Source organism: Echinops telfairi, unplaced genomic scaffold, assembly GCF_000313985.2.
Source record: "Echinops telfairi isolate 266 unplaced genomic scaffold, ASM31398v2 ScPeMD7_1;HRSCAF=3_0, whole genome shotgun sequence".
In the NCBI taxonomy this organism is placed as follows: domain Eukaryota; kingdom Metazoa; phylum Chordata; class Mammalia; order Afrosoricida; family Tenrecidae; genus Echinops; species Echinops telfairi.
The window spans coordinates 71,857,388-71,884,662 of record NW_022103896.1 but is presented as its reverse complement, the minus strand read 5'-3'; the positions used below and the strand labels follow the sequence as shown (position 1 = coordinate 71,884,662).

The 27,275-nt window shown below is 39.9% G+C and overlaps 1 protein-coding gene across 1 annotated transcript in view; it reads left to right on the top strand.

Annotated features, from left to right (window-relative positions):
- Positions 1-27,275, top strand: part of PREX2 (phosphatidylinositol-3,4,5-trisphosphate dependent Rac exchange factor 2) — a gene marked incomplete at its 5' end in the record, with an annotated part of 339,557 nt that overhangs the window by 165,451 nt on the left and 146,831 nt on the right. Inside the window, 9 exons of the mRNA XM_004697526.4 lie at positions 1,094-1,278; positions 3,824-3,985; positions 7,834-8,056; positions 8,599-8,806; positions 18,389-18,568; positions 20,511-20,605; positions 22,701-22,783; positions 23,323-23,413; positions 24,074-24,202. Coding sequence (XP_004697583.2) covers positions 1,094-1,278; positions 3,824-3,985; positions 7,834-8,056; positions 8,599-8,806; positions 18,389-18,568; positions 20,511-20,605; positions 22,701-22,783; positions 23,323-23,413; positions 24,074-24,202 — 1,356 coding nt within the window. The remainder of the gene's footprint in view (positions 1-1,093; positions 1,279-3,823; positions 3,986-7,833; positions 8,057-8,598; positions 8,807-18,388; positions 18,569-20,510; positions 20,606-22,700; positions 22,784-23,322; positions 23,414-24,073; positions 24,203-27,275) is intronic.

Here is a 27,275-nt window from a genome sequence, read left to right as displayed (position 1 = left end):
AAATGTACAGGAGCCCCACTAGGTAGTGGTTATGAGTTGGCCTGCTAACCCCAAGGTCAGCAGTTCAGAACCACCAGCCACTCTTCTGGAGTCTGGAGAAAGATGAAGCTGTCCGCACCGGTGAAGTTACAGCCTCCAAAACTCACAGAGGCAGTTCTGCCCTGCCCTACCGTGTTGCATAGGTGGGCATCAACTCAATGGCAATTAGCTTTGCTTTGGCTGTGTAAGTGTTTGCGATCAGATTATTATCATGGCTTTACCTCATTTCTCATTATTTCAAGTTCACAAAATTTTATGGTTGATTTTTGTATGGTAGTTGCATAAACTCATGTTCTGATGTCTTTTCCGTTTGATAAATGAAGGAAAGAATGGAAAAGAAGCTAAAAATTTAACCAAGATCACACTAATAATGATAGCCCGCTTTAATTTCTAGAGTAGTCATTAAACAAAAACGTCCTTCCATCTTCTTTGAGATAGGTAAATACAGATAGGGAATTGAAGGAGCCTAAATAAATATAACATATATACATTTTATCATATGACATTACAAAAATACAAGGTAAAAAAGAATCTTATCCTTGTAATTTTTGGACTATCATAAATGCTACATATACATACCGTACACACTTCACTGTCAGTTCATAGAGAGCTCTCAGTGATCAACAGTACACGTGCTTGTGTGTGCATGACGCCCCCGCCCCCACACACAAAAGCTGGTTTGCATTTGCTTCAAATAGTCCAAAGAATTCACTGATTGAAACAACATGTGCCTGTTTCTATCTTCTGCTTCTGTCAGAGAGCGCAGACAGCCCCGGGAGCAGGTACTCACACTTCAGCAAGATAACTCCCTCCACTTTCTCCTCTCTCCACTCCTCCAGCAGACATGTGTTAAATTCACGCCAGTCCGTGGGAGCGTGCTGAGGCTCTCTGCTTCCCTAAAACATTACAGTTTCAGAAACACAAAGTAAGAGTCATTAGAGTGAGAATTGATACAGTGGCAAAAGGGTTTGATTTTATTGGGGTTCGAAAATTAACCAAAGAGACGCAAGTATTTTGAAGAGGCTAATTCAAGTTAAAATTGCCTTTAACCCAGAGGTGATTGACAAGTTCAACACCATGGCCATCATTGAGGGGAAGAAGGAGCATGTGAGCCTGACTGTGGATAACGTGCACCTGGAATACGGGGTCGTGTATGAGTACGATAGCACTGCTGGGATCAAGTGCAACATGGTGGAGAAAATGATTGAGCCCAAAGGTTTCTTCAGCTTAACTGCCAAGGTATGAATGACCCTAGAGATAAATACTTTATTCTTTAAAAAAAAAAAAGACCCCCTGCATTGTAAGATTTTGATAATTAAAGACTTGTACATGTTTTGGCATCCAGCTCATGAAACTTCTTTTTATAGTTTTTCATCCCATTTCTCAGTGTGTGTACACTCTTCCTTTTACTTGTCTCCTTTGGGAGACAGGGTTAGATGGGACTCTTGGCTGGGTGAGTGTTAGTTGATGGGGCAAAGGCTTCTTTATCATCATCATCATCATCATCATCATCATCATCATCATATTTATTAATTTTGCTACATTTATTCACTCAGTATCAAGAATACCATTCAAATGGGTCTGTTTCTGTGTTTTAGGGTACATAATTCTCTGCCGATGTTGTGAACTATAGTAAGAAACCACACATTTTGAAGTCTCATGCTTATTTGATCAAATGTCAAGGAAGCTTAGGGATCGGGTTATGAATAGATCTTTGTACATTTCTATTATTCTTATCTGGAAAGGGCATCCTCATTAGGCACCGAGACTAAAACCAAGATGGGAAGAAAGGAAGGGCTCTTCATCCAAATACGTAGACCGCTATTGCGAAAGGGGGTGGTGTGCTAGCTCGGTACCTGGCTCTTCCTTCCTGCGGAAGAGTAATCCATCAGTCACTCACTGTGTCCCCCTAGATCTGGGCTTTAGGATCTCACCTTTTTTATGTTCCCCTGTGAGAATTCAGATAGTACAAGTCATAAAAATGAGACATAACTTCCTTGCCTTTATTTCTTCAGTTTAATTCTTATTTAAAAGGTGTATAGTTCATAGATTTAACATTAGTAAGATTTTTTTTGGGGGGGGGGATTCATTTAAGTCTGACCAAATAATCTAGAGAGATAAAAAGTGGTCTTCCAAAAAATAACTGCTTCATTTTATTTCTTTGACTTTGAATTTGAAGTTTACAAAGAGTCGTCATTCTCGTGATATAGTAGAATTGTATGTATAAGGACCAGGCAGTGTTTCATTCTGTTGTACATGACATTACTATGAGTGGTAAACAACTGGATGGCCCCTAACAACAACAACATGCATAAGCGGGCTTCGAAAACTTTGTAGGAAATTTGAATTAAAAGATAATGAAAATGTTACATGGATTTTTGAACCCTTTCCATATCTATTGCTAGAAAATACATATGTTTTTCAAAAGGTAACTTCCTTCCCAATGTGTTATGCTGCTAAAGGGATCCACGTAAATGTACAGGAGCCCCACTAGGTAGTGGTTATGAGTTGGCCTGCTAACCCCAAGGTCAGCAGTTCAGAACCACCAGCCACTCTTCTGGAGTCTGGAGAAAGATGAAGCTGTCCGCACCGGTGAAGTTACAGCCTCCAAAACTCACAGAGGCAGTTCTGCCCTGCCCTACCGTGTTGCATAGGTGGGCATCAACTCAATGGCAATTAGCTTTGCTTTGGCTGTGTAAGTGTTTGCGATCAGATTATTATCATGGCTTTACCTCATTTCTCATGATTTCAAGTTCACAAAATTTTATGGTTGATTTTTGTATGGTAGTTGCATAAACTCATGTTCGGATGTCTTTTCCATTTGATAAATGAAGGAAAGAATGGAAAAGAAGCTAAAAATTTAACCAAGATCACACTAATAATGATAGCCCGCTTTAATTTCTAGAGTAGTCATTAAACAAAAACGTCCTTCCATCTTCTTTGAGATAGGTAAATACAGATAGGGAATTGAAGGAGCCTAAATAAATATAACATATATACATTTTATCATATGACATTACAAAAATACAAGGTAAAAAAGAATCTTATCCTTGTAATTTTTGGACTATCATAAATGCTACATATACATACCGTACACACTTCACTGTCAGTTCATAGAGAGCTCTCAGTGATCAACAGTACACGTGCTTGTGTGTGCATGACGCCCCCGCCCCCACACACAAAAGCTGGTTTGCATTTGCTTCAAATAGTCCAAAGAATTCACTGATTGAAACAACATGTGCCTGTTTCTATCTTCTGCTTCTGTCAGAGAGCGCAGACAGCCCCGGGAGCAGGTACTCACACTTCAGCAAGATAACTCCCTCCACTTTCTCCTCTCTCCACTCCTCCAGCAGACATGTGTTAAATTCACTCTGTGCTGGGCTCTCCGGAGTAAGCAAGGGCGCTACTGGCCTCCTTTAGTCTTTGTTGTTCTTCTACCAAATTGAGCAAGAGAGAAGTGCCAAGTAACATGGATTAAAGCTTAGGGCATGTGTTCCCACGCGGGTGTACTGATCTATCCAGCAGGGAATCTTTGAAGTCATCTCAGCTGGCTCCAGCAGAGATTTTAGCCAGGACTAGGTAAAAAGGGCGCTCTCTAACCTACCATGCTTTACTGAATGCACACATGGCAGACAGCTGCTAAAATATAAACACCAATCAAGGCCAACCTATGGTGTTAAATCATGAACTGTGCTTGGCTGATAATGAAGTTTTAATTTTTGTCTCATTTTGTTGTGTTGTATATGTCCGTGTGTGTGTGTGTATGTGTGTTTCATTACTACAGATTCTCGAAGCCCTGGCTAAAAGTGATGATCATTTTGTACAAAGCTGTACCAGCCTCAACTCTTTAAATGAAGTGATTCCTACTGACCTTCAGAGTAAATTTAATGCCATTTGCAGTGAAAAAATTGAGCACATATGTCAAAGAATATCCAGCTACAAAAAGGTGAATAATCTATGTATTAAATCAATTAAAATATCCTCAAATAATTAAAATTAAATAATAGATAAAATAATTAACATGTAGTTATTATTTGAATGTCAAATTTCATTCCATCCTTAATATCTGTGTTCAGTGTAATTATAAAAACACTGATAAAGTCATATTTCAGGTGTTTTTTTTTCCCTTAGTGGTATGATGACTAGATTATTATTTTTAATCACTATGGCAGCAGTTTTATTGAAAGTGTGGATGGGGGAATTAGCTTGCAGGATGTGGGGGTTTCCCTGAAAAGAGAGTAGGGAAATTAGGAATTTCTCTTTGCTGTTGGGTGCAAGTTGGTGGTGACTTAGGCTTGTGTTGATGGAGAGGAATGGATCAATCCAAGATATGTGTAGGCAACAAAATAGATGTCATTTTATAATAATTTCGTTATGGTAGCCGAAGCTCTCACTCTTTGTCTCTAACAACAACAGCAAACAATGGTAATAAACTCACTAGTGTGTATGTTGTGGGGAATGAGAGTTACTGTAATACTGGATTTCCCACAAGATGTTGGGGATTTTCAAATGCTTCCTGGTGCGTGAGAAGGGCCTCCCATATACTGAGGAAAGCAGGGGTGACCTGACAACTGGGCAGTATTATCAGATGGTAAAAATAGCATAAAACAGGATTAGAGAATGTTCTCTTCCTGTACATGATTGCTTGAACCTTGAGAGAGCCTAGTGCACTGACTCCTATCATCTTGCTTATTTCTTAGGTAGATTAAGGATTGGCTTCAGGCCACAAGTAGCACCCTGGGTATGAGCCCTGTAGAAGGTGGTCTCCTTTGTTTTTATTTTTAAATGAGAGAGAAATTTGGAATTAACTATGGTCTGTATATTTTAAAAGGCATGTTTTCCATGATAATTTCTCGACCATGAGCATATTCAAAATGATTAACAAGCATTCTCACTAGATAAAGTAGCAAGGTTACAGGAAAATATTTCAAGCATCTTTCCTTTTTGAATAAATCTAGGTTCCTCACAGCTTTTGATCATCTGCAATTAGTCAGTGGATCAAATTCACTTCAACAGAAACTATAGTGCTTGTCATTAGGCTGTGTAATTTCTACATCTTTATTGTTAAGTAAATTTTTTCCAGGTGAAGGTGTTAGACACCTCGTTGTACACGATGTCTAAGGAAACACACAAAAAAAGTATAATGAAACAAAAATCTCAGGAGTCTGGCTTTATTTATTTTTTTAACTCTGAAAGTTTTAGGCTTTAAATCAGGGGTCCTCAAACTTTTTAAACAGGGAGCCAGTTCACTGTCCCTCAGACAGTTGGAGGGCCGGACTATAGTTTAAAATAAAACTATGAACAAATTCCTATGCACACTGCACATATCTTATTTTGAAGTAAAAAAATATAAACAGGGCAAAAACACCTGGCGGGCCGGATAAATGTCCTCAGCGGGCCGCATGTGGCCCCCGGGCTGTAGTTTGAGGACCCCCACTTTAAATGATAAACCAGTGATTGTCTACTGTTTTGATAGCCAGGCTGCTGTGGTCATGATAGTTTTCTGTGCTGGTTGTACAGGCCACAGATGTTTTCAGCACATGTGTGAGAGACGTTTGAACCTTGCCGATGACCTCAATGACTCCTACCCAGACATTTATGATCTGTGGTGCAGACTGTGTGGGTGGCTGGCTCAGATGGACAAAGAGGCACTATTTGAAGAAGTATTTTACCCCACATTGTCTTTAAGACATTTCTTATTTCTGGGCTCATGTATTGATTTTAGAATAATTCTATAATTGGACTTACTTGGGGTATTGAAGAGACATTCTAAAACATAAATATTTATCAACATTCAAGGGATAATGCCTGTTTACACAAAAATGTTACATGCAGAAATCACAAGTTTTACTTTGAACATTCCCAGTACATTTAGTTATTATTGCTACATAACCTTCAGACTGATGAACTGGAGGTTTTAGTGCTAGGAACTGTGGGTAAAATCCCTCTTCATGTTCCTGACTCTCACGCGGCATTCCTGAATCTAACTTTTATCACTCCACGCCAACAGAATGTTTGCACTGAAATTGAAGTGACAGACTTAATGGAAATGAAGGGTGAACTAATACTTCTGTATTATTTTAGTCAGTGACTATAAATACTTTTATTTAAATTATTTATATTTAACATTTTACAATTATTTAAATATTATAATTATTTAAATTATTCATGAACAAACTATCAATGTTTTAGAAACTTAGTTTCACTTCCAAGAATCGATTATTACTTTTCTAAATATCACCTTTATTACAAAAAAATATGATTGCTTCCCTTGACCCTGTGCTACTCTAACCAATTGTTCCATTTCTCTGTTTTCATTCCAGAAATTCTCCTAGAAAGAGCTATTGTCTGTATTTATTGTCTTTACTTTTAGACTACACTGGTAGTCTTTGCCTGTGGTCTATCGTCTATACCTGCTGTCTATCCCTGTAGCTATTGTTTATGCCTGTCCTCTACATCTGCGGTCTATAATCTGTGGTCTATATCTGCTATCTATATCTGTTGTTTGCAACTAGACTTACTGACGACTTACTTTCTCTATCTGTTCTATACCTGTAGCCTATATTAATCTCACCTTTCATTCTCTGCAACACACTCCATTTAGGCTCTGCTCCTCTCCATTCAGTTGACAGTCTCTTAGGGTCATAGGTGACCCATGTCTTGCCAAAGCCAACAGCATACTCACTGGCCTCACTCAAAACATCTTATTTGTAATATGAGCCTTTGACCCTGAACCTTTGTTCATCAGTTCTGTGTAACACCACACAGGCTGCCACCCAGCCTCCCATTCTTTCTTGTTGGTGGCTCACTCGCTGTCTCCTTTTGTCAGTTCGAACGGATATGAAAGCGAAGCAGTATGCTACAAACTATGTTATAGTCATAGAAATCAAAAGTAAGGTTGAGTTGAGGGCAGACCTCTCAATAGAGCTTGAAGGTTGCATAGGAAGAAGTTTGTGAATGAGGAGAAATGGCCATCTTTGGCCGACTGAGCAGACTGTACAGAGGCCATGGTGCATAAGAGGAACTGAGTGAGGGCTAGAAGGATCGCAGGGAGGGGAGAAGAGCTTGAAAGCAGTAGGTGAGCACCTGATTTTGGAGAGCTTTGAAACCATGGCAAGGACAAACGTTTTAACAAGTGGCATGGCCATATTGGAATTTGTCTGATTATTCCAGCGTCCCTTTATTGTGAGTGGGGACAAAAGCATCATTCACACTAGCTATTATGCTGGTCATGAGCCCATGAGCTCAACCTCGATTAGCAGGAAGCCGGAAAGTAGGGTTGGGTCTGTCTTTCATCCTGCTGTGGGGTCAGCACCACGAAATCTCAATTATGACTCACCCACAGACTCCTGGTTTGGATAGCTTCCGATGAGATTCGGAATGAGCCTATATTCTTCTGTCCTAAACTGAACAGTACTCGACTCTACGACCTTACTTTGTTTTAAATTCCTAATTCTTCTCTTGGTGTCATGGGATTCTCCATCAGGTTCTGTCAGCTGCTAAGTCTGGGGACTGGAGCCCTGTTACATTGTGTGGCTCACTTAAATTCATCTCTTTTAGTACCTAATTTGAAATCAGTTTCAAGAGAAGCATGCATATTCCCTTCAGATAACACTTTGCTTTATTAAGAACATTTGCATTTTCAAATAACGATTTAATCTCTAAAAAGTTTTCACTTATTTCACTCGTTCCAGTTGACATGCTTTAATTTTCTTGTAATTTTTTTCCCTTCGTGACTGATGCAGCGAAGCGGTTGAGCTATTTTAATTGGATTATGCTTTCTTTACTTCACAGTTTTCCCGTGTTCTGAAGAATAGAGCCTGGCCCACCTTTAAACAGGCCAAATCCAAAATCTCCCCACTGCACAGCAGTGACTTCTGCCCTACCAACTGTCACATCAATGTGATGGAAGTTTCTTATCCCAAAACATCAACCTCCCTGGGGAGCGCATTTGGTGTACAGTTGGACAGTAGGAAGCACAATTCTCACGATAAAGATCATAAATCTTCTGATCAAGGTATGTGAAGTTCTGAACTCTACCAAATCACAGCCAGTCATTTATTTGATCACAGTTATCACAGCTTCCTTGACATGTGACAGATTCTTGGTGTATAAGAAAATCTGAGCTTTTATTTGAAAGGATTCCTCAATATAAGAATTTGGATAATTTTGCATAAGCATTTACATAATGAAAATGAAATTACACTTTTATTTAATTTTTTCTTTTCTGAATGGTAGATCTTGCCCCTTTGATGGGCACAATTTGACCTTCTATGAAAAAAACTCATCTGAAATGGCCCTCTGACTTTGAGAAAAGTAAAGGAATAGCAACTACATGAATATTTAATACGATTCAGCACAACTACGATAGGAAAAGGGATCAGAGTGGTTTTCTAGATTTTTACCTCCTTACAAGCTTTCATTCCTGAACTAAATTCAGCCTTTGGTTGGAATTTTATTGTTTTAGCTTGAGGCCCCCCCCCCCATGAAAATTGGATTGAATTGTTACTGTACGTTCAAGGTTGTAAAAGTTACTGTGGGACCATTTTAACTTCTCAGGGAAACTGAGCCCAATGGTGTACATTCAGCACACAATTACAACGATGGCAGCCCCTTCCGGCCTGTCACTGGGACAGCAAGACGGGCATGGTCTCCGGTATTTGTTGAAGGAAGAAGACTTAGAAACCCAGGATATATATCAGAAACTGTTGGGAAAACTTCAGACTGCCCTGAAAGAGGTGGAGATGTGTGTTTGCCAAATAGATGAGTAAGTATTTTAAACTGCACTTTTAGGTTTGCCTAAAAGAATAACTATAGAAGACGTGCCTTTTGTGGCCCTAATCATTCTCACTTTAATTTCAGAGATGTGTTAGATTTGTGCTGTCTTTATATATTTTGACAGCTACATGATCTGTCAACTTTAGCGGAGGGGTGGAGTCTAGCCTGTCAATCAGGTCATAGCCAATGATGCCTCTGTGTGGGCCTGGCCTTCTCCTGACGATTCTGGGAACTCCTGTCTTCCTCCCTGGAGGCGGGACACACACTCTCTCAGTATTTTCCATGCATAGGCCAGTGATCTTCCTGCATTGGGCATCATTGCATGTGTTATGTGAATCTGGAGAGGAATTTATGGACTGGTTTCGGACATATGGGCTGTTATTGAACTTGGGGACTTGAGCTGGACTGGGCTGGGATGTTTTCTTAATATACAATTGCTCTTGGATATAAGACTCTCTCTTACACACATATGCCTTTGGATTTGTTTCTGTAGTCAACCCAGCCTCACACATAGATTCTCCTCATTCCAACATGTCAAAAAAAATGATACTCACAGAAAAAAGCAAACTTATATGAGTATTAACAAATAAGTTTACGTAAATCTTGGTATTAAGAAACTTAATACCAAGGAGGAGAAGACAACACTCTAATTTATGTGAAATTACTGTGTGTTCAAGTGCACTAACTATATCTCAGAGTGCAAGACTTACATTGAGAAATCAGTATGACAGAGTAGATGTATATGGGATAGGTCTTATGTCCCTTATGTAGCAGTGTTAATATATATGCACTCAATAAATAGTGAGAAATTTAAAATTTGTCAAGTACCTAGTTGTTAATGAGTAAATGTAAAATCCTTAAGTAAAAGCCCCAATAATTATTTTTCTGGTCTGAGTGAATCAATAATTTCCTATGCCATAACATAAATACCCGTGGCGATATTTGAAAGTTTTAACTAAGAGATGGTGGGCACAATTAATTAGAATGTTTCTATAGATATCATCTCAAATTCTACATTCAGAAATGAATAATTTCTGGCCTGTTTGGGGAGACTGGCTTGCCACCTTTTGATGTCACAGGACTTCCTAGTTGGGCTGCCACCTGCAAGGTGGGTGACCCAAGCTCACCAACCCCTCCTCGAGATGAAGGGGCTGGCTGCTCCTAGAAAGAATCCCGGTCCCGGAAACCCTGCACAGGCTTTCTATGAGTCGGAATCGACCCCAGGGTTGTGGGGTTGGTGGTTTATTTTGAAGCTGCCACAAATGGTTACATGTTTAGCTGCCAATCAAAGATTGACTGTTTCCATTCACCAGCGTTGACTCAGAGTCCCGTACCCCAGGGGTTTACACCTTGGGCTGCCAACCACATGGCCAGCAGCGAGAAACCACCAGCTGCTCCATGAGGGAAAACGAGGCTCTCTCCTCCTGTAAAGCATTACAGAGTCCACAGGCGAAGGGGGCAGTTCTCTCTCTCCTGTAGGGACACGTTGGGTCAGAGGTGATTTGATGGCAGTGAGGGTTGTTTGTATGTTTGTTTGTTTGTTTGAGAGTTGGCTCAGAAGAAAGGCAGCGTGGTCTGTTAATGGTGTACAAGTCTATTCACACTGGGAGTCACCGTGAGTTGAAATTAATGGAATGGGAACTGGATTAGTTGTTTTTGTTCTGTTTTCTTTGGGGCTTGCGATGACTGTTGACATCTAGCCCAGGCAGCCAAAGATGGTGAAAGAAAGAAAGAAAAAGAAAAGTGCAAGCCTGGATCCCAGTCCTGGTCCTGAGTCACCTTTTCTAACATAGAAGGAATGATGAATAACTACAACTAATGAGAAGTTGGAATCGAAAATTATTTTTTTAAAAGCAAACATATAAAACACTCTCAAGTGTTTCTATCCATGCAAGGGATAGAAATGACTGGATATAGTCAAGGTTGGAAGAATCTAAAAATGGAGCAGATATGAGCAGATTGATGCTGGACCTGTAAGGATGGCGTGAAACATGGGCAGGCTGGTGAGGCTGGGCAGGCTGGGCCAGCATGGCATCCTGTTTTACATGAGATACCAAGGAGTCGGACTTGCTACCTAACAGTGTCCAGCCCCACTTAAAAACAAAACAAAACACTGTCTTTATGTGGTTGTTGATTTAGATTGATATCAAGTGTCCATTTTTCAGTTTGCATGCCATCGTTGTCCAGCCAATTTTGATTCACAGCAGCCTGGCCACATAAGACAGAATACAGCGTCTGCATAGTTTTCAGAATACAGGCTTTACACAACCAGACTGCGCACCTTTCTCCCGAGCAGCTAATACAGCAGTCAGCAAAGTGAGGCTTGCCAGCCGTATGTACCTCATGTGGCTCCGAAGTGAAATTGAAACAATATTTGAAGAATATTATTTAGATAATGGTGATTTCATTTGTTTACAAAACTGTATCTTGGCTTTAGAGTAATTTTTAACTCGTTGTGAGGAGACAGGATTGACTTTTCTGTCTCAAAAGTCTGCCGACCTCTGTTCAAACTGTCAACCTTCCGGTTCACAGCTGAGTGCTTAACTGGTTAACATCGAGGCTTGTTTTGCTTCACATATATCGATGTACATAATCCCACACTTCCATACCTTGTCAAGGTTTGATACAACATTTTAGAAATTATTCTAAGACTTTGTGGTAATTAAATATTGGCTGATGGTGATATTTTATTGGTTGACAGTAATATTTGGCTGATGGTAATATTTTATTTTTTACCTTTTTAAAATTTAGAGATTAAAATCATGTTACATGTGGCATATTTCTCAAGCTGTCTTCAAATATCTACTGTTGAAAAATATAAACAAATATCTGTTTAACTGTGATCTTCAATTATCCGATTGAGTCAATGGTTTACGCAAATATTTTTCTGATAAATGTTATGAGTAATAGTGAATTAAAATTGTGTTTCTTTTTGTCTAATACATGGATTTATTTTTTAATTCCTGATTATATGTGAATGGAGAAATATAATACAACAAATATAAAGTAAACAGTTTGGAATGAGGTTGGTGAAAGAAGGGGAAGCTTATTTTAAAATAATTGTATGATTCTTTTGAATCTTGTCTTAGAATGACTTGCTGACAGAGAAGTGCATATTTCGTGCCATTATGTATTGCTTATTTAATGAGAGAGGTTTGATTATATGATATGTTCAACATTAGAAGTCTTGCTGCTGTTTTCCAGAAGCAGAAGAAGTGTACAGAGGAAGCACGAAGCTTTGATTAGTAAGAAGGCAATACATAGCGGTATTTAATCATAGATCTGAGGTCACAAAGGGATTTCGAGAGAACATCTGCTCAGATCCCATACTTGCAGTTAGGCCAAGACTTACTATTCCCACTTTTCAGATAAGAGCCTTGGCAATGGCCCGAGAATGGATGCACTTGCGCGGAGGTACCTGGGACTAGCTCTTTGAGCCCTCTGCCTGATGATTAATCAGACTCTCGCCTGTAATCTGGGCTACAACTGAACTGAGATATGCTTTTAAGAAAAAAGATTTTAGCCAAGGGATTTCCCTTCCTTGGCTTAAACCAGTGGTTACAGAAAGGGTTTATTTTAACCCAAGCTGCTTTGAGGACTCACCTGCATGTCACTGAATATTGTCCCACTCATGGGGTGTGAAGGGTTTGCACTGGACTCCCAGTCCAGGAGGTGGGCAATTTAAACCCCTCAGTTGGTACCTCGAGGGCAAAAAGCCTCGTGATCTGCCTCTCTGAAGAGCAGCACAGCGACAGCCCTGTGGATCCGTTCTTCTCTGTGGCACATTGGGGTCCCCATGAGTTAGAAGTGATGTGTACCGGCGTCTTTTGTTTGGTCTATCTGTTCTGGTTGTGTCAAAAGCCCTTCCCCAGTTATACATGTTTATTAGAAAAGTTAGCAAAGGGTTTGAAAATCGTCCTTAAACTCCCCTATGTGCAGCATGCAATTTAATTCTAAATATAAATATGTTCCCACATAGTTCAGTGTGCAAGTTGATAACTGTATAGCAGTGCAGTTGTCCAAATACCTGGATTCCCCCATGGCCCTGTGCACTCGGAGAGGCTGCCGTGCAGCACAGCCTGGCAGATTAGTTTAAGAGCAAGTTTTCATGCCACATCTGCATCATGTAGTAGTTATTCTTGGCCAGGCGGAAATGCAATTGCAGGGTGGATAAGTAGTCCTAAAACGTGTTATTGTTTAAGGAGGATATGCTTAACCCCACCTCATGGCTCACCTTTCTATAAAAGGGCACAAGGCTGAACTTGTCTTAGGATGAAGTCTGATTACCCTGTTGCTTGGGAATTACTCTCCAAACTTCGTTTAGTGCACAGAGATTTTGTTGAATCCTCCTACTTTATCCATAGTAGCTTTAACACCGAAGATGAAATTAGATAAACTTGCTGTCTAGTCTGGAATCATGAGATGATGTTATAAATTTAATCAAGACTTTGAAATTCCTGTAGAGCTTTGAAGGGCTAAATGCTTTTGCCCATCAAAGAGTTATTTCCTTGGGCATTAAGATTAAGTAAAGGGAAAAAAATAATTCATGGGTAGTCTGAAATCTTTGATGGGATTTTAAAATAGAGGGTTTGTGGGTTCCGAAAGGGTTTGGGGAGTAGTGAAGGTAGTATATATGAAAAGAACAGACTTCATTTCAAAGATTCCAGATGTTCCAGAATGAAGACCTTGCTTTGTAGGACATTTAGTGGTCTGAGGAAGAGGGATGATGACGCGAGTGGTAGAATCAGCTTTGAGGTTTTTCCAAGAACTTTGTTGGTAAATGTACAAGGGGTCAGCTTCATTAAAACCAACATTAATAATAGGCCTTCATGTGCTAGGCCAACAGACCCTATTGGATATTCATCCTCACAGTTCCCCTGTAATTTGGGTGATGAATGACACTTCAGTCATAAATTTGTTTCCATGCTGAATTCCAAATTTCTTCCCACTCAAATAGTTTTGACCCGTATGCCAGGAAGATCTTCCCCATCTCAGTAAAGTATCCTCTATCTCTTCATTTCATCAAGCAACAATCCACAGATCCTTTTTTATTTTTCTCCTTCTATTTCTTACCTGGATCAAGAGGCAGTAGTGCAAATGGAGTAAGGGAATACTGCATGGTTCAAGATCAGGAAAGGTGTGCAGCAGGGTTAAATCCTCTTACCACACGTATTGAATTTGTGTGCTGAGCAAACCATCAGAGGAGCTGGCTTAGATGAAGAATGTGGCGTCCAGGTTAGAGGAAAGCAGGTTTATTAATGAGCTGAGATATGCAGATGAAACAACCTTGGTTGCTGAAAGGGAAGAGGACTTGAAGCTCTTGCTAAGGAAGATCAAGGATTGCAGCCTTCAGTGTGGCTTACAACTCAGTGTAATGACGACCAACATCCTCAGTACTGGATCAATATGTCACATCATGATAGATGGAGAAAAGGGGGAAGTTGTCAAGGATTTTTCTCTTGCTTGGCTCCGCCATCAATGCCCCTGGAAGCAGCAGTAACGAGATCAAAAGAGGAGTTTCATTGGGTAAATCTGCTGCATAAGACTCATACAGTTTGGAACAGATGCTTAGAGCCCGTGATTTTTAATGGAAAAGAGGCCCAAATACACAGAGGGCTCACTACAAGGGGCGAAGCTCCCCATTTCTTCCATCTTTCAGGTGCATCTGTCTGTGTGGTGCAGTGCTTTGGTTAATTGGAGTTAGTCTGAAGTTTTAATCCTTTGGGTCGAGTGGGTGAATAAATAAATAAATATACACTCTGTCTTATAAGACCCTCAAATATTTCCCAAAGTGAAAAACTGTTATTAATATAACTCCTTGCTATCTGTTATTGAAAATGTTCACAAGGCCTTGAGCAATATAACATGGTGCTTCCAACTCTGAAACAATATAATGTGGTGCTCCCAATTCTCCCAGTGTCTATAAACGTTTAAATTGCTGAGATAGGATTCAAATGCCACCTTCCAGTTTGTTTTCCCCGAGTAGAACTTAACCTCCAAGAGGGCAGGACCTTTTTTGTGTGTTTTATTATAGACCACTGTGTCTACAGTATGAAGAATAATGCATGGTACTCCTAAAAATATTCAACACATTAATTAAATTACTCAGTCAACAAGTATTTTTTCAGTGTACTGATTGGTTTGACTCTAAGGCATCTAAAGAAATGTTAACTTATTTTCATAGTCTTGAAAAAAGAAAACAACTTTGATAGAGAAGAATGAATGTCAAGATATGTTTGATCAACTTTGGACTTTGGTCCGAACCTTTTGCCTTAAGGGTGTTTAATGAATGGTAGCCCTGAACTACCACATACTTACTCTTTTAATGCCCTCCTTACTTCAGTATGACATGTAGGAGTGGTAGGAGTGGCTCTGCGATTGTGAATAAATATTATTGGAAGATTTGCCCTATCACCAACCCCAATTTTTTGTGTGCAAATAAGGCCCAGTCACTTAAGAGTTTCATCTGTACAAATGAACAATTCACGTTATGCAGTTCATAATGGATTATACTCCTATACTTTCCTTTTCTCAGTGTTGCTTGAAATGCTATACCCTTGGCTAAACCAACGTCACTATCAATGCATAGTGGTTATACATTGGCCTCCAACTCCAAGACGAGCAGTTGAAAACCACCAGCAAGACCTGCAGGGGAAGATGAGGCTTTCTACAGCTGTGAGCATCTGTGGGCCAGCAGACTCCCTGGGGCAGTCCCACCCTGCCCTACAGGGTTGCTGTGAGTCAGCATTGACTTGGTGGTAGTGAAAGTGATGCCCCAGGGGAATGATTGATAATATTCTCTAACAGAAAATGACAATGATATCTCGAAGGTGAACTAGAGACATATAGGAACCAAGAATCCATTTGGGGATTTCACTTAATTCTTGCCCCAACCTAAGACCAAATAGAGATCACTAAAAATATGGGTGCTATACCAAAGTTTGGTGAAGAAACCAGGTGGGTCTCAAAGGCTTGCTTTCTAGTGATCAGCACACCAGCCTCTATGATCCAAGGATTGTAAAATGATATAATCCAATTCTAAAGGAGGGAATGATATCAGAACTTAAATTGCGAACACCTGATTTGAAGAAAACTATGGATGACAGTGGAAACCCAAAATCCATTTGCAGGGTCCACAAATGGATTTTGCCTCTGTTGAATCCCTTTTGATCATTGTTAAGGGATGTGAAGAGCCCTGTTAGTAGACAGAGAACACTGTAAAGTCAACTAGGGGAGATGCAGTTAGGTTAAGATGTAATGCCTTTCATTTGCTCTTCCATTTGACTCATTTTAAAGCTGTTAAAAAAATAATTGAAGGGGAAATACATATGGATTAAGCCCTGGGAGAATACCCTCTGATCATGAGCCAGGGATATGAATGCCCTTTGGATCACGCAGAAAGTATTGGACAGTGGATTGTTGCACATGCAGTTAGTTTGAAATTTAGCACCCTGTCATTTTATCTCCCGTATGATCCATTTAAATCTCTTCTAGTTTTTAAAATATTAATATTTTTCCTGCTTTCTTTTCAATTGAGGCTTTTATTTGTTACTGTTTCACTTTTTTACTTTGCTTTACTTTGTTACTGTTGTGGGTTTTTTTTTTAATGTTTTCTTGGTATATGGAATCCAGGATAGATAAATCAATAGGGACAGTAATTGGATTAATGTTTCCATAAGATAATGGAACAGGAGTTTTGGGGAAATGAGGAGCTAATAACAATGAGTGTAAGAATGAAGAAAATCTCCTAAACTGATTGTGGTGATTATTGCATGAGTCTTCTTGATATGATCGAACTGTATGATATGTGAATGTTATGCCAATAAAACCTTTTTTTAAGATCCGTTTATCAACTAGAAAAAAATGCCCTTGGTACTTAGTAAACAAAAAAGATGATTAGATGATTGTTGGTTTGAGAAGCAATACCTGTGTCCCTTGATTTACATATGATTTAATTTTTATATATCATACTGCTTGCTAATCAACTCTTGCACAATTTTGAGTTAGTTCTGACTGAAGCATTTTATAGACTCCTGTCAATTCTAGAGAGGTGGTACCACTAGCCACTCTGAGCACTCACCAAATTGTACAGCCATTTAGAATATAAATATGTATTTTTGGCCATGGGTGAAGTGTGATGTTTCATCCTGTCAAGATTAGCGGGGAGATGGGAGTAGCTTCCTAATTTTTCCCACCCTCACATTGAATGTCACTCTGCTTAGCATCTTGGAATCACTTGTTGGGGTCCTTAACACTCAAACGGTTCCTCAGGGACAACTTTGCAATTGTGGACAATATTAAAGACAGACATACAATGGGGCACAGGGGCACCTTGTTCCATGTCAGGACTGAGAGAATGAATGTAATTTCATATGGGTTTATATAATGGAGCTTACAGATCTTTCAAAAGGCATACGCACCATACAGCCAACATATATACAGTCAATAGGCAATATCATAAGCAGGTAACATTATAAACAATCAATGAAATGAGTCATGGTGTTGACCTCAAAAACCCCCCTCCCCAGGTTTGACCTAAAACCCTCCCAAGGGTTTGCTACATTTTAAGGTGGTTTGGCTATAAAGCCTGATTGCTCTTATCTAAAGATAACCTCCAGGCCCATGGAATAGCCTAGCCAAATATGAGACATCTTTTATGGAAGCTCCTTTATGGGCAGTTATTGGGGAGACTATGTCCAATCAAGAGAATGTACAAGAAGACTTATTTATAGCTCATAACCGTGAAGACCTTCCCTGACTGGGGACAACTTCCCAGACCCATAATCATGAGCATAGAGGATTTAGCTGCCTTACATCCCATCCAGCCCTCAGGTTCCCCCAATCACGAAAGCCAAGACCCTTGTTGGAAAGAACAATGAGAAGGCAATCAACAAACAGTATTCTCCCTATCAGAAAGAGCTGGGGAAGCGGAAGGCCAGGGCGGATAGGGCAGTGGGCTTTTAATCTCCGAAGGTGAGCTAGGGAGGATATGAGAATGCTTTTAGTGTGTGGGTTTCATTATTGGGCAAGACTGGAGTTTACCAAGTGTGTTCATGTGGCAATGGCGCTAATTCCTTCTATGCCAGGAATCGCTGCTCTCCTGTCATTCCCACCATTACCATGCAGGTGGCTGCTGTGGCTGCCGGTGGGGCCATAGCTCACCGAGACCACACATGACAGAGCCCAACGACCTCTGTGGGTTTTCTAGCCTGTACCCTTCATGGAGTTGGATTTCCAGGTCTTTATTTTGAGATCGTCTTAGTATCCACATTTTACAGCTGGCTAAGAGAATTGTAACTTTAATAACAAAACTAGAAAATGGCAGAAGGCAGGACCAGGACTTGAATGCAGCCCTCTTCTAAATTGTGGGCTCTTTCTATTATTCTGAGAGGAAAAAATGAGCTTTGTTCACCATCTCTTTTTACACAATAGAATATTTATGTCCTATGAAAGATGAAGACCCTCCAGAAATACCTGTAAGCCTGTCATGTTTAACAAATATGTTCTTATCTGTAGCAGCTAGTTTGAAGAAGTGTACTTATTATCATTGTTATTTACCATCACATTGCAGCCTTCTGTCTTCAATCACATACTCTCCAAAAGTAGAACGTAAGACGCCGGAGCCCCTCACACCGACAGACAGTGACAATGAAAAGGGTGAGAGAAACAGTAAGAGAGTGTGCTTTAACGTAGCAGGAGATGAACAGGAAGATTCGGGCCACGACACCATCAGCAACAGAGACTCGTACAGGTAATTCACAAATTCCTTAAATGTAGTTCATCAGCAAAGTCAAATGCGTTTCTGAGTTTTCCACAAACGTCTTGGGAAAAAGCAAAAATTACTGATTTTGTGGGTTACTCCCGTAAAATGACCACCACTATTACCAGCTCCAGACAGAGCATAGGGGGGCCGCTTCCACTTCCAGGTACGTCTCATAATTTGAGGACTTCGAAGCATTTTGTTCTTTAGTTGTGTGAACCGAATTTAGGAGATTTGTCATTCTATTAATGGATTGTGTTACATGCAGTGCAAGTAATCAAAGTGGATCTGTATCAACTTAAAAACAATATTTGTTTCTGCTTACTGAATGATTAGGTAGAGTATGAGGGGGTTGTTTTGTTTTCTGCTTTTACCAACTCCTCCCTTCTTATGTTCTATGCTTGAAGCTAATTAGGCTCTAATTCAGTGCTTCTCACCCTGTGCGTTGCGATCCCTTTGGGGGTCGAACAGTCCTTTCACAGGGGTTGCCTAATACATCCTGCATATCTGATATTTACATTATGATTCCTAAGAGTAGCAAAATTACAGTTATGAAGTAGCAATGAAAATAATTTTATGGTTGGGGGGTCACCACAACATGAGGAACTGTTTTAAAGGGTCACAGCAGTAGAAAGGTTGAGAACCACCAGTCTAGAGTGTTATACAATTAAAAAAAATAGAGTCAACATTAATTGAGAAAGTTTTTCTCATCAGACATTTTTTTGGCACACCCTAGGAACATATTTTTACTGAGCACAGTGGGGAATGGGAAGATTTCACATAATTCCCGCTGCAACACCATGTGAGGGACTGTATATTAAACTCTATATGGAAGGAAACTCCATCAATAGAAGTTAAATAATTAAACCATGAAACCAGGTAGTCTGGATCCAGAATTACTCTCTTAACTACTCAGTTATTTCATTTTCATATTTTCAAATAGGTTGTAAAAATGAATATGTAAATTGATTATTTAATAATGCATAACACAAATGATCAACCATTTCATTTACTTTAACTTCTCATGCATCACCAATATGCTCCTTCAGTAGGACTCTGGTTTTTCTCTAGCAGGAAATTGCGAGACTAAAAATGCTTCTTACTTCAGATTCTACCTGTCAAATAATTAACATTATCCTCACCGTCACATTCTGGGTGAGGATAAAATGTCAAATTCCAGCTTACTATGTTCTTTGTACACATTCTGAGAGGATCAAATTGTTGTACCTCCTGCACGGTTTCTGAAACCTGTGCGATGCCCCTGTTTACACACGTGATAATTTGGACATGATTTCCCTTCCGCAGCATCATTATCAAGTGTTTGCCAGGGGTAAAGCCCTGGGCGGAGCTCTGAGGGACAGGAGGACAATGGCAGGCCTCCCTAGGGGACTCAGAGTGGCAGATCAATGTCAATGTAAGCTCCCAGACAGGGTGGAAAGCTCAACTCCTGATTTCGAACTGCACATTTACGAGGATCATTTAGGAGTTTGACTGACTCTAACACACACTGTTTTTTCAATAGACAAGCTGTTAGAGAAAAAGATCATCTTTCTCCTAATTGTCTATAGGACAGATTAAGACGTAAAACTCTGGCACATTAAGTCCATGTAGGAAGAAATCCTAAGAGAAATATTGACAAGCTCACCGAGCTTCTGTAAGGGTCATGGAAAATTTTTGAAACGTAGCGGTTATTGACTGCACAACACGATGAGCATAATGTTATTGAAATGTACATGTGAAGACATGGAACGGGCAAGTGTGTACATATATTAGTGTGCATGCAAATATATGCACATAACAAAAAGGTCATGGGAGATTCCATTGTATTAGAATCCCATTTTCCATGAACTTGTGAGGTCCTCGTTACATATGTATTATTGTGTAATATCATAAACAATGTGTTTTAAAGTCCCGTGTCACTCATCGTTTTCAGTGACTGCAACAGCAACAGGAATTCTGTTGCCTCCTTCACCAGTGTCTGCAGCAGCCAGTGCAGCTCGTATTTTCACAGCGACGAGATGGATTCAGGTGCGTCGGGGTAACATGAGTGTGGGATTGCATGTCGCTCCTCTCAGTGGTACCTGGAAGGTACTCATCTCTTTGGCTCTGGGGCATTTTTACCTTATGGCAGTCATCCTTGGTCCACACACTTCATTTCAGTTCCACGCACTTGACAAGTCCATTTCCACAGCTCATTCTAAACAATAAGTTGCAAGGTATTGAAATAGACAAACTGGTGTTTATCCTTGTATGTGTGCTATAATATTGTTATGGCATTATAGTGGAGCTGCAGGTGCCCTAGTGGTGTAAGGGGTTATGCCTTGGGCTGTTAATCACAAGGTCAGCTGTTCAAACCTACCACCCGCTCCTCAGGAAAAAGACGAGGCTCCTGTTCCTATGTAGGTGTGGAGCCTCTGAAATCCAAAGGGACAGTTCTACTCTGTCTGTTAGAGTAATTGGTGAACTGGAATCATGGGTGAATGGAAGGGTGGCACTGTCGGTTAGGCATTGGGATGTCAACCACAAGATCAGTAGTTCAAACACACCAACTTCTCCATGGGAGAAAGATAATGCTGTTCCTGTCAAAGTTATCATCTTAAACCCTTTATCGGGTCAAATGTGTTGGAATCGAATTGATGGCAATGGCCTTTTTTTTTTTTTTAATTTTGATTTTTATGAAAAGTTTTTAGGAGCTCTGGTGACACAGTGGTTCAAATCTACTAGCAATTCCATGAGAGAACGATGTGGCATTTTTAATCCCATAAGGATGGCAGCTTTGGAAGCCCTAAAAGAAGCGTTCTAGTCTTGTCCTATAGGGTGGCTGTGAGTTGGAAAAGAATCACAGGCAATGAATTTAGTTTTGGTGTTTTTGTAGCCTTCTAGAAGGATATAGGTATATAGGAAATATGCTTTACTAAAGGCATTGAGCACTGTTTATTGGAGTAGGTGGTAGGAAGGAGTTTGAAACTAACCACCATTGAGGTAATTCAAACCAATGGTGACCCTGTAAGGCAGCGTAGAACTGCCCTGTGGATTTCTGAGAGTGTCAATCTTCAAGCAAGGAGAAAGCGGTTCTTCAATAGAGCATCCAGTTGGCGTTTTCAAACTGTTGGCCTTGCCATTAGCAGCCCCAGTTCTTACTTTCTCCCCCACCAGAGCGGCCCTCTGGTTCAACACTGTGGGCTTTAAAGATAGAGGATGCATCCTTAGATGGGAGAGACAGGGAAAGCAGTTATAAGAAAACACTTAGTAATACTGGTATCTTTCTTCTGTGTGTTCAGAATGAAGACTTCATTGAACAGGACAAATTTTAACTTTTAAGGGCACAGTTCATTTCAACTAGTTTATCACTAGGAAAAACGTGCAATTGAACTCATGACTTAAACGTAAAATCACATTGTTCTTTCTATGAGGCAAGTTGGCAATCACCTGAGTCACTGTTGTTGCTGGGTTCTGTTGGGTTGGCTCCAACTCATAGGAGCCCTGTGTGCTACGCAAGGGAAGCAGTCCTGGGCCATCTTCACCGTTGCTGTTATGTCTGATCCCATTTTCCATCCCCTAGGTCAGTCCATCTTATTGAGATCTCTTTGTGTGCTGACCCTCTGCTTGGGTGCTTGCAACTACTTCTTCTCCTATTATGTTGTGCCCATTTAGCAAATGAAAGTCCCAAAGGCTTTGTTCCTTCCATGTCAATAAGGTACTCTATTTTGAAGGGGTCAGCTTCTGGCATGATATCAGGCAATGTTTCATTGTCATTCATAAGGTTTTCCATAGCTAATCCCACAGAATTAGGCAGCATGTTTCTTCTCCTAGAGTCTGTTCTTAACTTGTAAGCTCCACTGGAGCCCAGCTACCAGGCGTGATCCTGCTGGTACTTGAAATTCCAGTCGCGTATCTTCCAGCATCCCAGCAAGAGAAAAGCCACCACAGTACAATGAACTGACAGACAAGTGGGGATCTGACATCCTACTAGCTATTACACCTTTTGGAATTATTCTATAAAAGTTTGGGAAGTACTGAATGGAATAAGTGGTCGTGTTTAATTGATTTTAATTTTGATATTAAAATGTCATGAGATGTGTACATTGGGAGATGAATGATCTTTGACGTTTTCAACACCTAGGTGATGAACTTCCCCTGAGTGTTCGCATTTCCCATGATAAACAGGACAAGATACACAGCTGCCTGGAGCATCTTTTCAGCCAGGTAGGAGAGAGACAGTGGTGAGTCTTTTCCCGCAGACTAAACTGTGAGCAATCCCTTTTGGGTTTAGTTAAAAATTTTTTGAAAGATAGGCACCTAGTAGTGGATTTACAGAATCTTTTAAGTTATATCTTTCTAACTTTTCTCCAAATTTCAAAAAATGGGCATTTTACATATATATATATATATATCTTAACTCCATAGTATAGAAACTATAATCACTTTTCTACTTTGTAAAACAAAAATTGTATTTCATTCTTCCATTTTGTATGTTTTTACCTCTGACAACTCAAAAACTTGTCATTTATTTTGTGAGCTGAATGTTTCTTTCATATTAATATTCAGAACGAAAGTAAGAAATGCCAAGAAAAATATCATCAGATGGGTTATTCTGACATATAACTTAAAAATCATATTTTGCAAGTGTCATGGGATTTCAAAAGTACTTGAATCTTTAGTAAAAATTATTTCACAGGATATATTCCTAGAGACATGTATATTATGGAAAGGAAGTAACTCTCAAACATCTCTACTCTTGATAGGTGGATTCGATTACCAATCTCCTCAAAGGGCAAGCCGTAGTGAGGGTCTTTGAACAAACCAAATACCTCACACCAGGTCGAGGATTGCAAGGTAAGTTTAAAAAATAAGGACTGCAGTCATTCGGGAAATCAAAAATGGCAGATAAAATAGTCACAAAGCAGAATTCTACTAAAAGGTGAACATTTTTTGCCTGATCATATTTCACTATTTATTTCTACATTGGTAATACACTTATATGTGACCTACTGGATTTCCTGGAAAGGAATGAAGTGAAGCGTGTTAAGATAAGCTCTCTTAGAGTTCCTAGAAAGATATAAAGATCAGGCTGAAAAGGAAGGAACACAGGGAAGGGTTTTAAGTATTCAGTTGTTCTTGCTGAAGCCAGGTGTGTATCAGCTTGCTCACAGCTCCATGGAGGAGCAGGGGCAGTGGAGAAGGGGAGGCCATCACTCCGTACAGGATGGAAAGCTACCCCTGTCTGATAGCTGGTTTAGGATATTATAAATAAAGAGCATATTCATTTAAATGTGCCCTCTTTTTGGCTTGTTTATACCTTTTGTAAGAAAATAACATTCACGGTTGACATGTTCAGCTTTAGCAAATTGTCTCCTGTGGTATCATGAAAGACATCATCACCGTGATAGCGCAATGGGAACTCAGTGATAAATGAAAGGGGATGTTGAAGTCTGTGGGCTTGTTAACTGTTTGCCAAGAGCTGCTACTTAAGAGAGGCTGTCTGTGTTGGTTTAGAATTTCAACAGGAACTGGAGCCCAAGCTGAGCTGTCCAAAGAGATTAAGGCTTCACATCAAGCAAGATCCTTGGAACCTTCCCAGCAGTGTGCGGAACCTTGCACAGAACATCCGAAAATGTGTTGAAGGTCAGGATGAAAAGCAAAGAGGAATTTGCATGCCATGATCCATAATAATCTCTACAACCAAGAGTTCAGTATTGCTTTTATTTTAAGATTAAACAAAGGATGTATTTTAGAAGTACACAGGGAATAGGAATAATACAGCAACGACAAGCATGAAAAATACCAAATTAATAATACCAATAATAATAATAATAATACAAGGCGGTACACCAAAAAATATGGAATTTTTTTCAAAGCTATGTTTTAAAATTTTTAAACAAAACACCTTATCACCTTCAAAGTGTTCTCCATTATGCTTAATCCTGGGTCAGACCTTTGATTCCGTTCTTTGAAACCTTTTTCAAACTCATCTGTTGGGATGGCTGAAAGCACAGCACCTCCTGTTTTTCTTCACGTCTTCTACTTCATCGAATTGCCGTCCTTCCATGCCCCTCTCTATTTGTGGAAACAGAAAGTCACATGGCTCAAGGTTAGGTGAACAGGTGTGTGGGACAAGAGAGGCATGCTGTTTTTTGCCAAAACTTGGTTCACTGAGATGGCTGTGTGAGCAGGTACATCGTCATGGTTGCAAAACCAGTCCCCTGTCTGCCACAAATCAGGCCTTTTTTGTCACACACTGTTACTCAATCTTTTCAGAACCTATAAAGCATAAACTTGATTAACACTTGGAGCTGGTAGATTGAACCCCAAATGCATTATCCCTCTCATATCAAAAAAGCAGATGAACATCAGTTTTGGGGGGTACCTCCTCATGATCGTAAATGAGTATCCCTTTGTACATCTCTCTATCTCCTTTTCCTCCAAAATAAGTGGCTTAATTTGGATTTGATCACTCTCACATTAAGTCTTTACACTCTTACTTAAAATGTAGTCTTTCATCCTATTTTGTGTGTTTTACAGCTTTAAGTAATAGTAATATGCTATATTTCTCCTATAAATTGCTTTAAAATTTCAACATTATACTAATAAGGTGTCTCTATATTGTTAGTATTGGCTTCAGTTTGTTCATTGTCTCTGATCTGTAAATGCTCCGCCATTGACTTACCTGTTCTTTTATTGATGTCATATTTTGTTTCCTTTTGTCACCGTCTCGAACAATACTGCAAGCTTCGTATCCAGTGCTCTTTGTGCTCCTACCTGAATGGATTTGGGCTGTAAAAACCTTGACTGCGTATTTATAGGAACCACTCTTCCTTGGCATTGATCTCGACTCCCGGTGATCCCATGAAGCCAGAGTAGAACTGCACTCGGTAGAGTTTTCTGTGGCTGATTTTTTGGAAGTAGATCACCAGGCCTCTTTCATGAGATCGCTGTAGCTAGACTTGAACCTCTGACATTTCGATTAGCAACCAGGCAGTGTAACTCTTTCACAAACTCAGGACTCCTTACTGTGCTAGATACTAGATATTTGCTAAATATTGGCAGGTTATCCTCCAAAGTAGGCAGTCCAATTGACACTTCCCATCAACAGTGGACCAGGGTTCATGGTTCTGCACACCTCCAAATTCAGACTTTCAGTCGTGAACGACTTGCAGGCTGATGAGACTGTGTGTTATTGTGCTTAAAGCATGCATTTGCCTTGTTATTTGTGGCAGTAAACATTTCTCCATATACTTAATGATTGTTAAAGTGTATTCTATTAATTTAGTCTTCATATTCATTGCCCATTTAATACAACCAGGCTGCTTATTTTTATTGGTTCATGAAGGCTCTTGAATAGTTTTTATGGAAATGTCTCATGTTGTGGCAGAAATACAAGGTTTGAAAATGTGCCAGAGGAAAAAGAAAGGAGGGTAGAAGATTGTAGAACCGTGTGCTTCAGGAATCTAAGCTATGAAGATGTTATCATAGAGAATATTATCAGTGAACAAAATAAAGACTCATATTTTATGAGGGCAAATGAGAGGTGGAAAGGATTTAATATTTTACCAAGATGAACATATTAGGATAACCTCTAACACTTGTAAAAGGTATGAAGTTAAATGTTACGGAAAGCCTAAAAAAGTAAATTGTGATGCTTGGTAGAAATCAAAATAATTATGTAAGCTTTATTGTTTGTGTATAATTTCACAAGTTTTTATTAATTGGTTCTAATTAATTATTATGTCATCATTTCCTGAACAGCTCATGATAGGTACAACCTGGAATTAGATCTCAAACTAATATATAACTCTATTGCAGCGGTTCTCAACCTGTGGGTCGCAACCCCTTTGGGGGTTGAGCGATCGTTTCACAGGGGTCGTCCAATTCCTAACAGTAGCAAAATTATAGTTATGAAGTAGCAATGAAAATAATTTTATGGGCTTCTCTCGCCGTCTGAGCTGGCGGGCGCCTTCGCCTCCGCCTCCTTCTCAGTTCCATTTTCTCTCTCCCGCCTCTGTCTTCCTCTTGGGCCCAGAAACCGGCCTGAGCTCTCCCGCCGCCTTCCAGAGGTTCCTAGATAACCCCCTCTGCGTCCCAGGGTCCCTGCCCTGTCTCCCTGCCCCGCCATGAATGAGGAGTACGACGTGATCGTGCTGGGCACTGGCCTGACGGAATGCATCCTGTCAGGCATACTGTCCGTGAATGGAAAGAAAGTTCTTCATATGGATCGAAATCCATATTATGGAGGAGAAAGTGCATCCATAACGCCACTGGAAGATTTATACAAAAGATTTAAAATCCCAGGATCACCACCAGCATCAATGGGGAGAGGAAGAGACTGGAATGTTGACTTAATTCCCAAGTTCCTTATGGCTAATGGTCAACTGGTTAAGATGCTGCTTTATACAGAGGTTACTCGTTACCTGGATTTCAAAGTAACTGGAGGGAGCTTTATCTATAAGGGAGGAAAAATCTATAAGGTTCCTTCCACTGAAGCAGAAGCCTTGGCATCTAGCTTAATGGGACTATTTGAAAAACGTCGATTCAGAAAATTCCTGGTATATGTTGCCAACTTCGATGAAAATGATGCTAGAACTTTTGAGGGCGTTGATCCTAAGAAGACTACAATGCGAGATGTGTATAAGAAATTTGACTTGGGCCAAGATGTTATAGATTTTACTGGTCATGCGCTGGCACTTTACAGAACTGATGA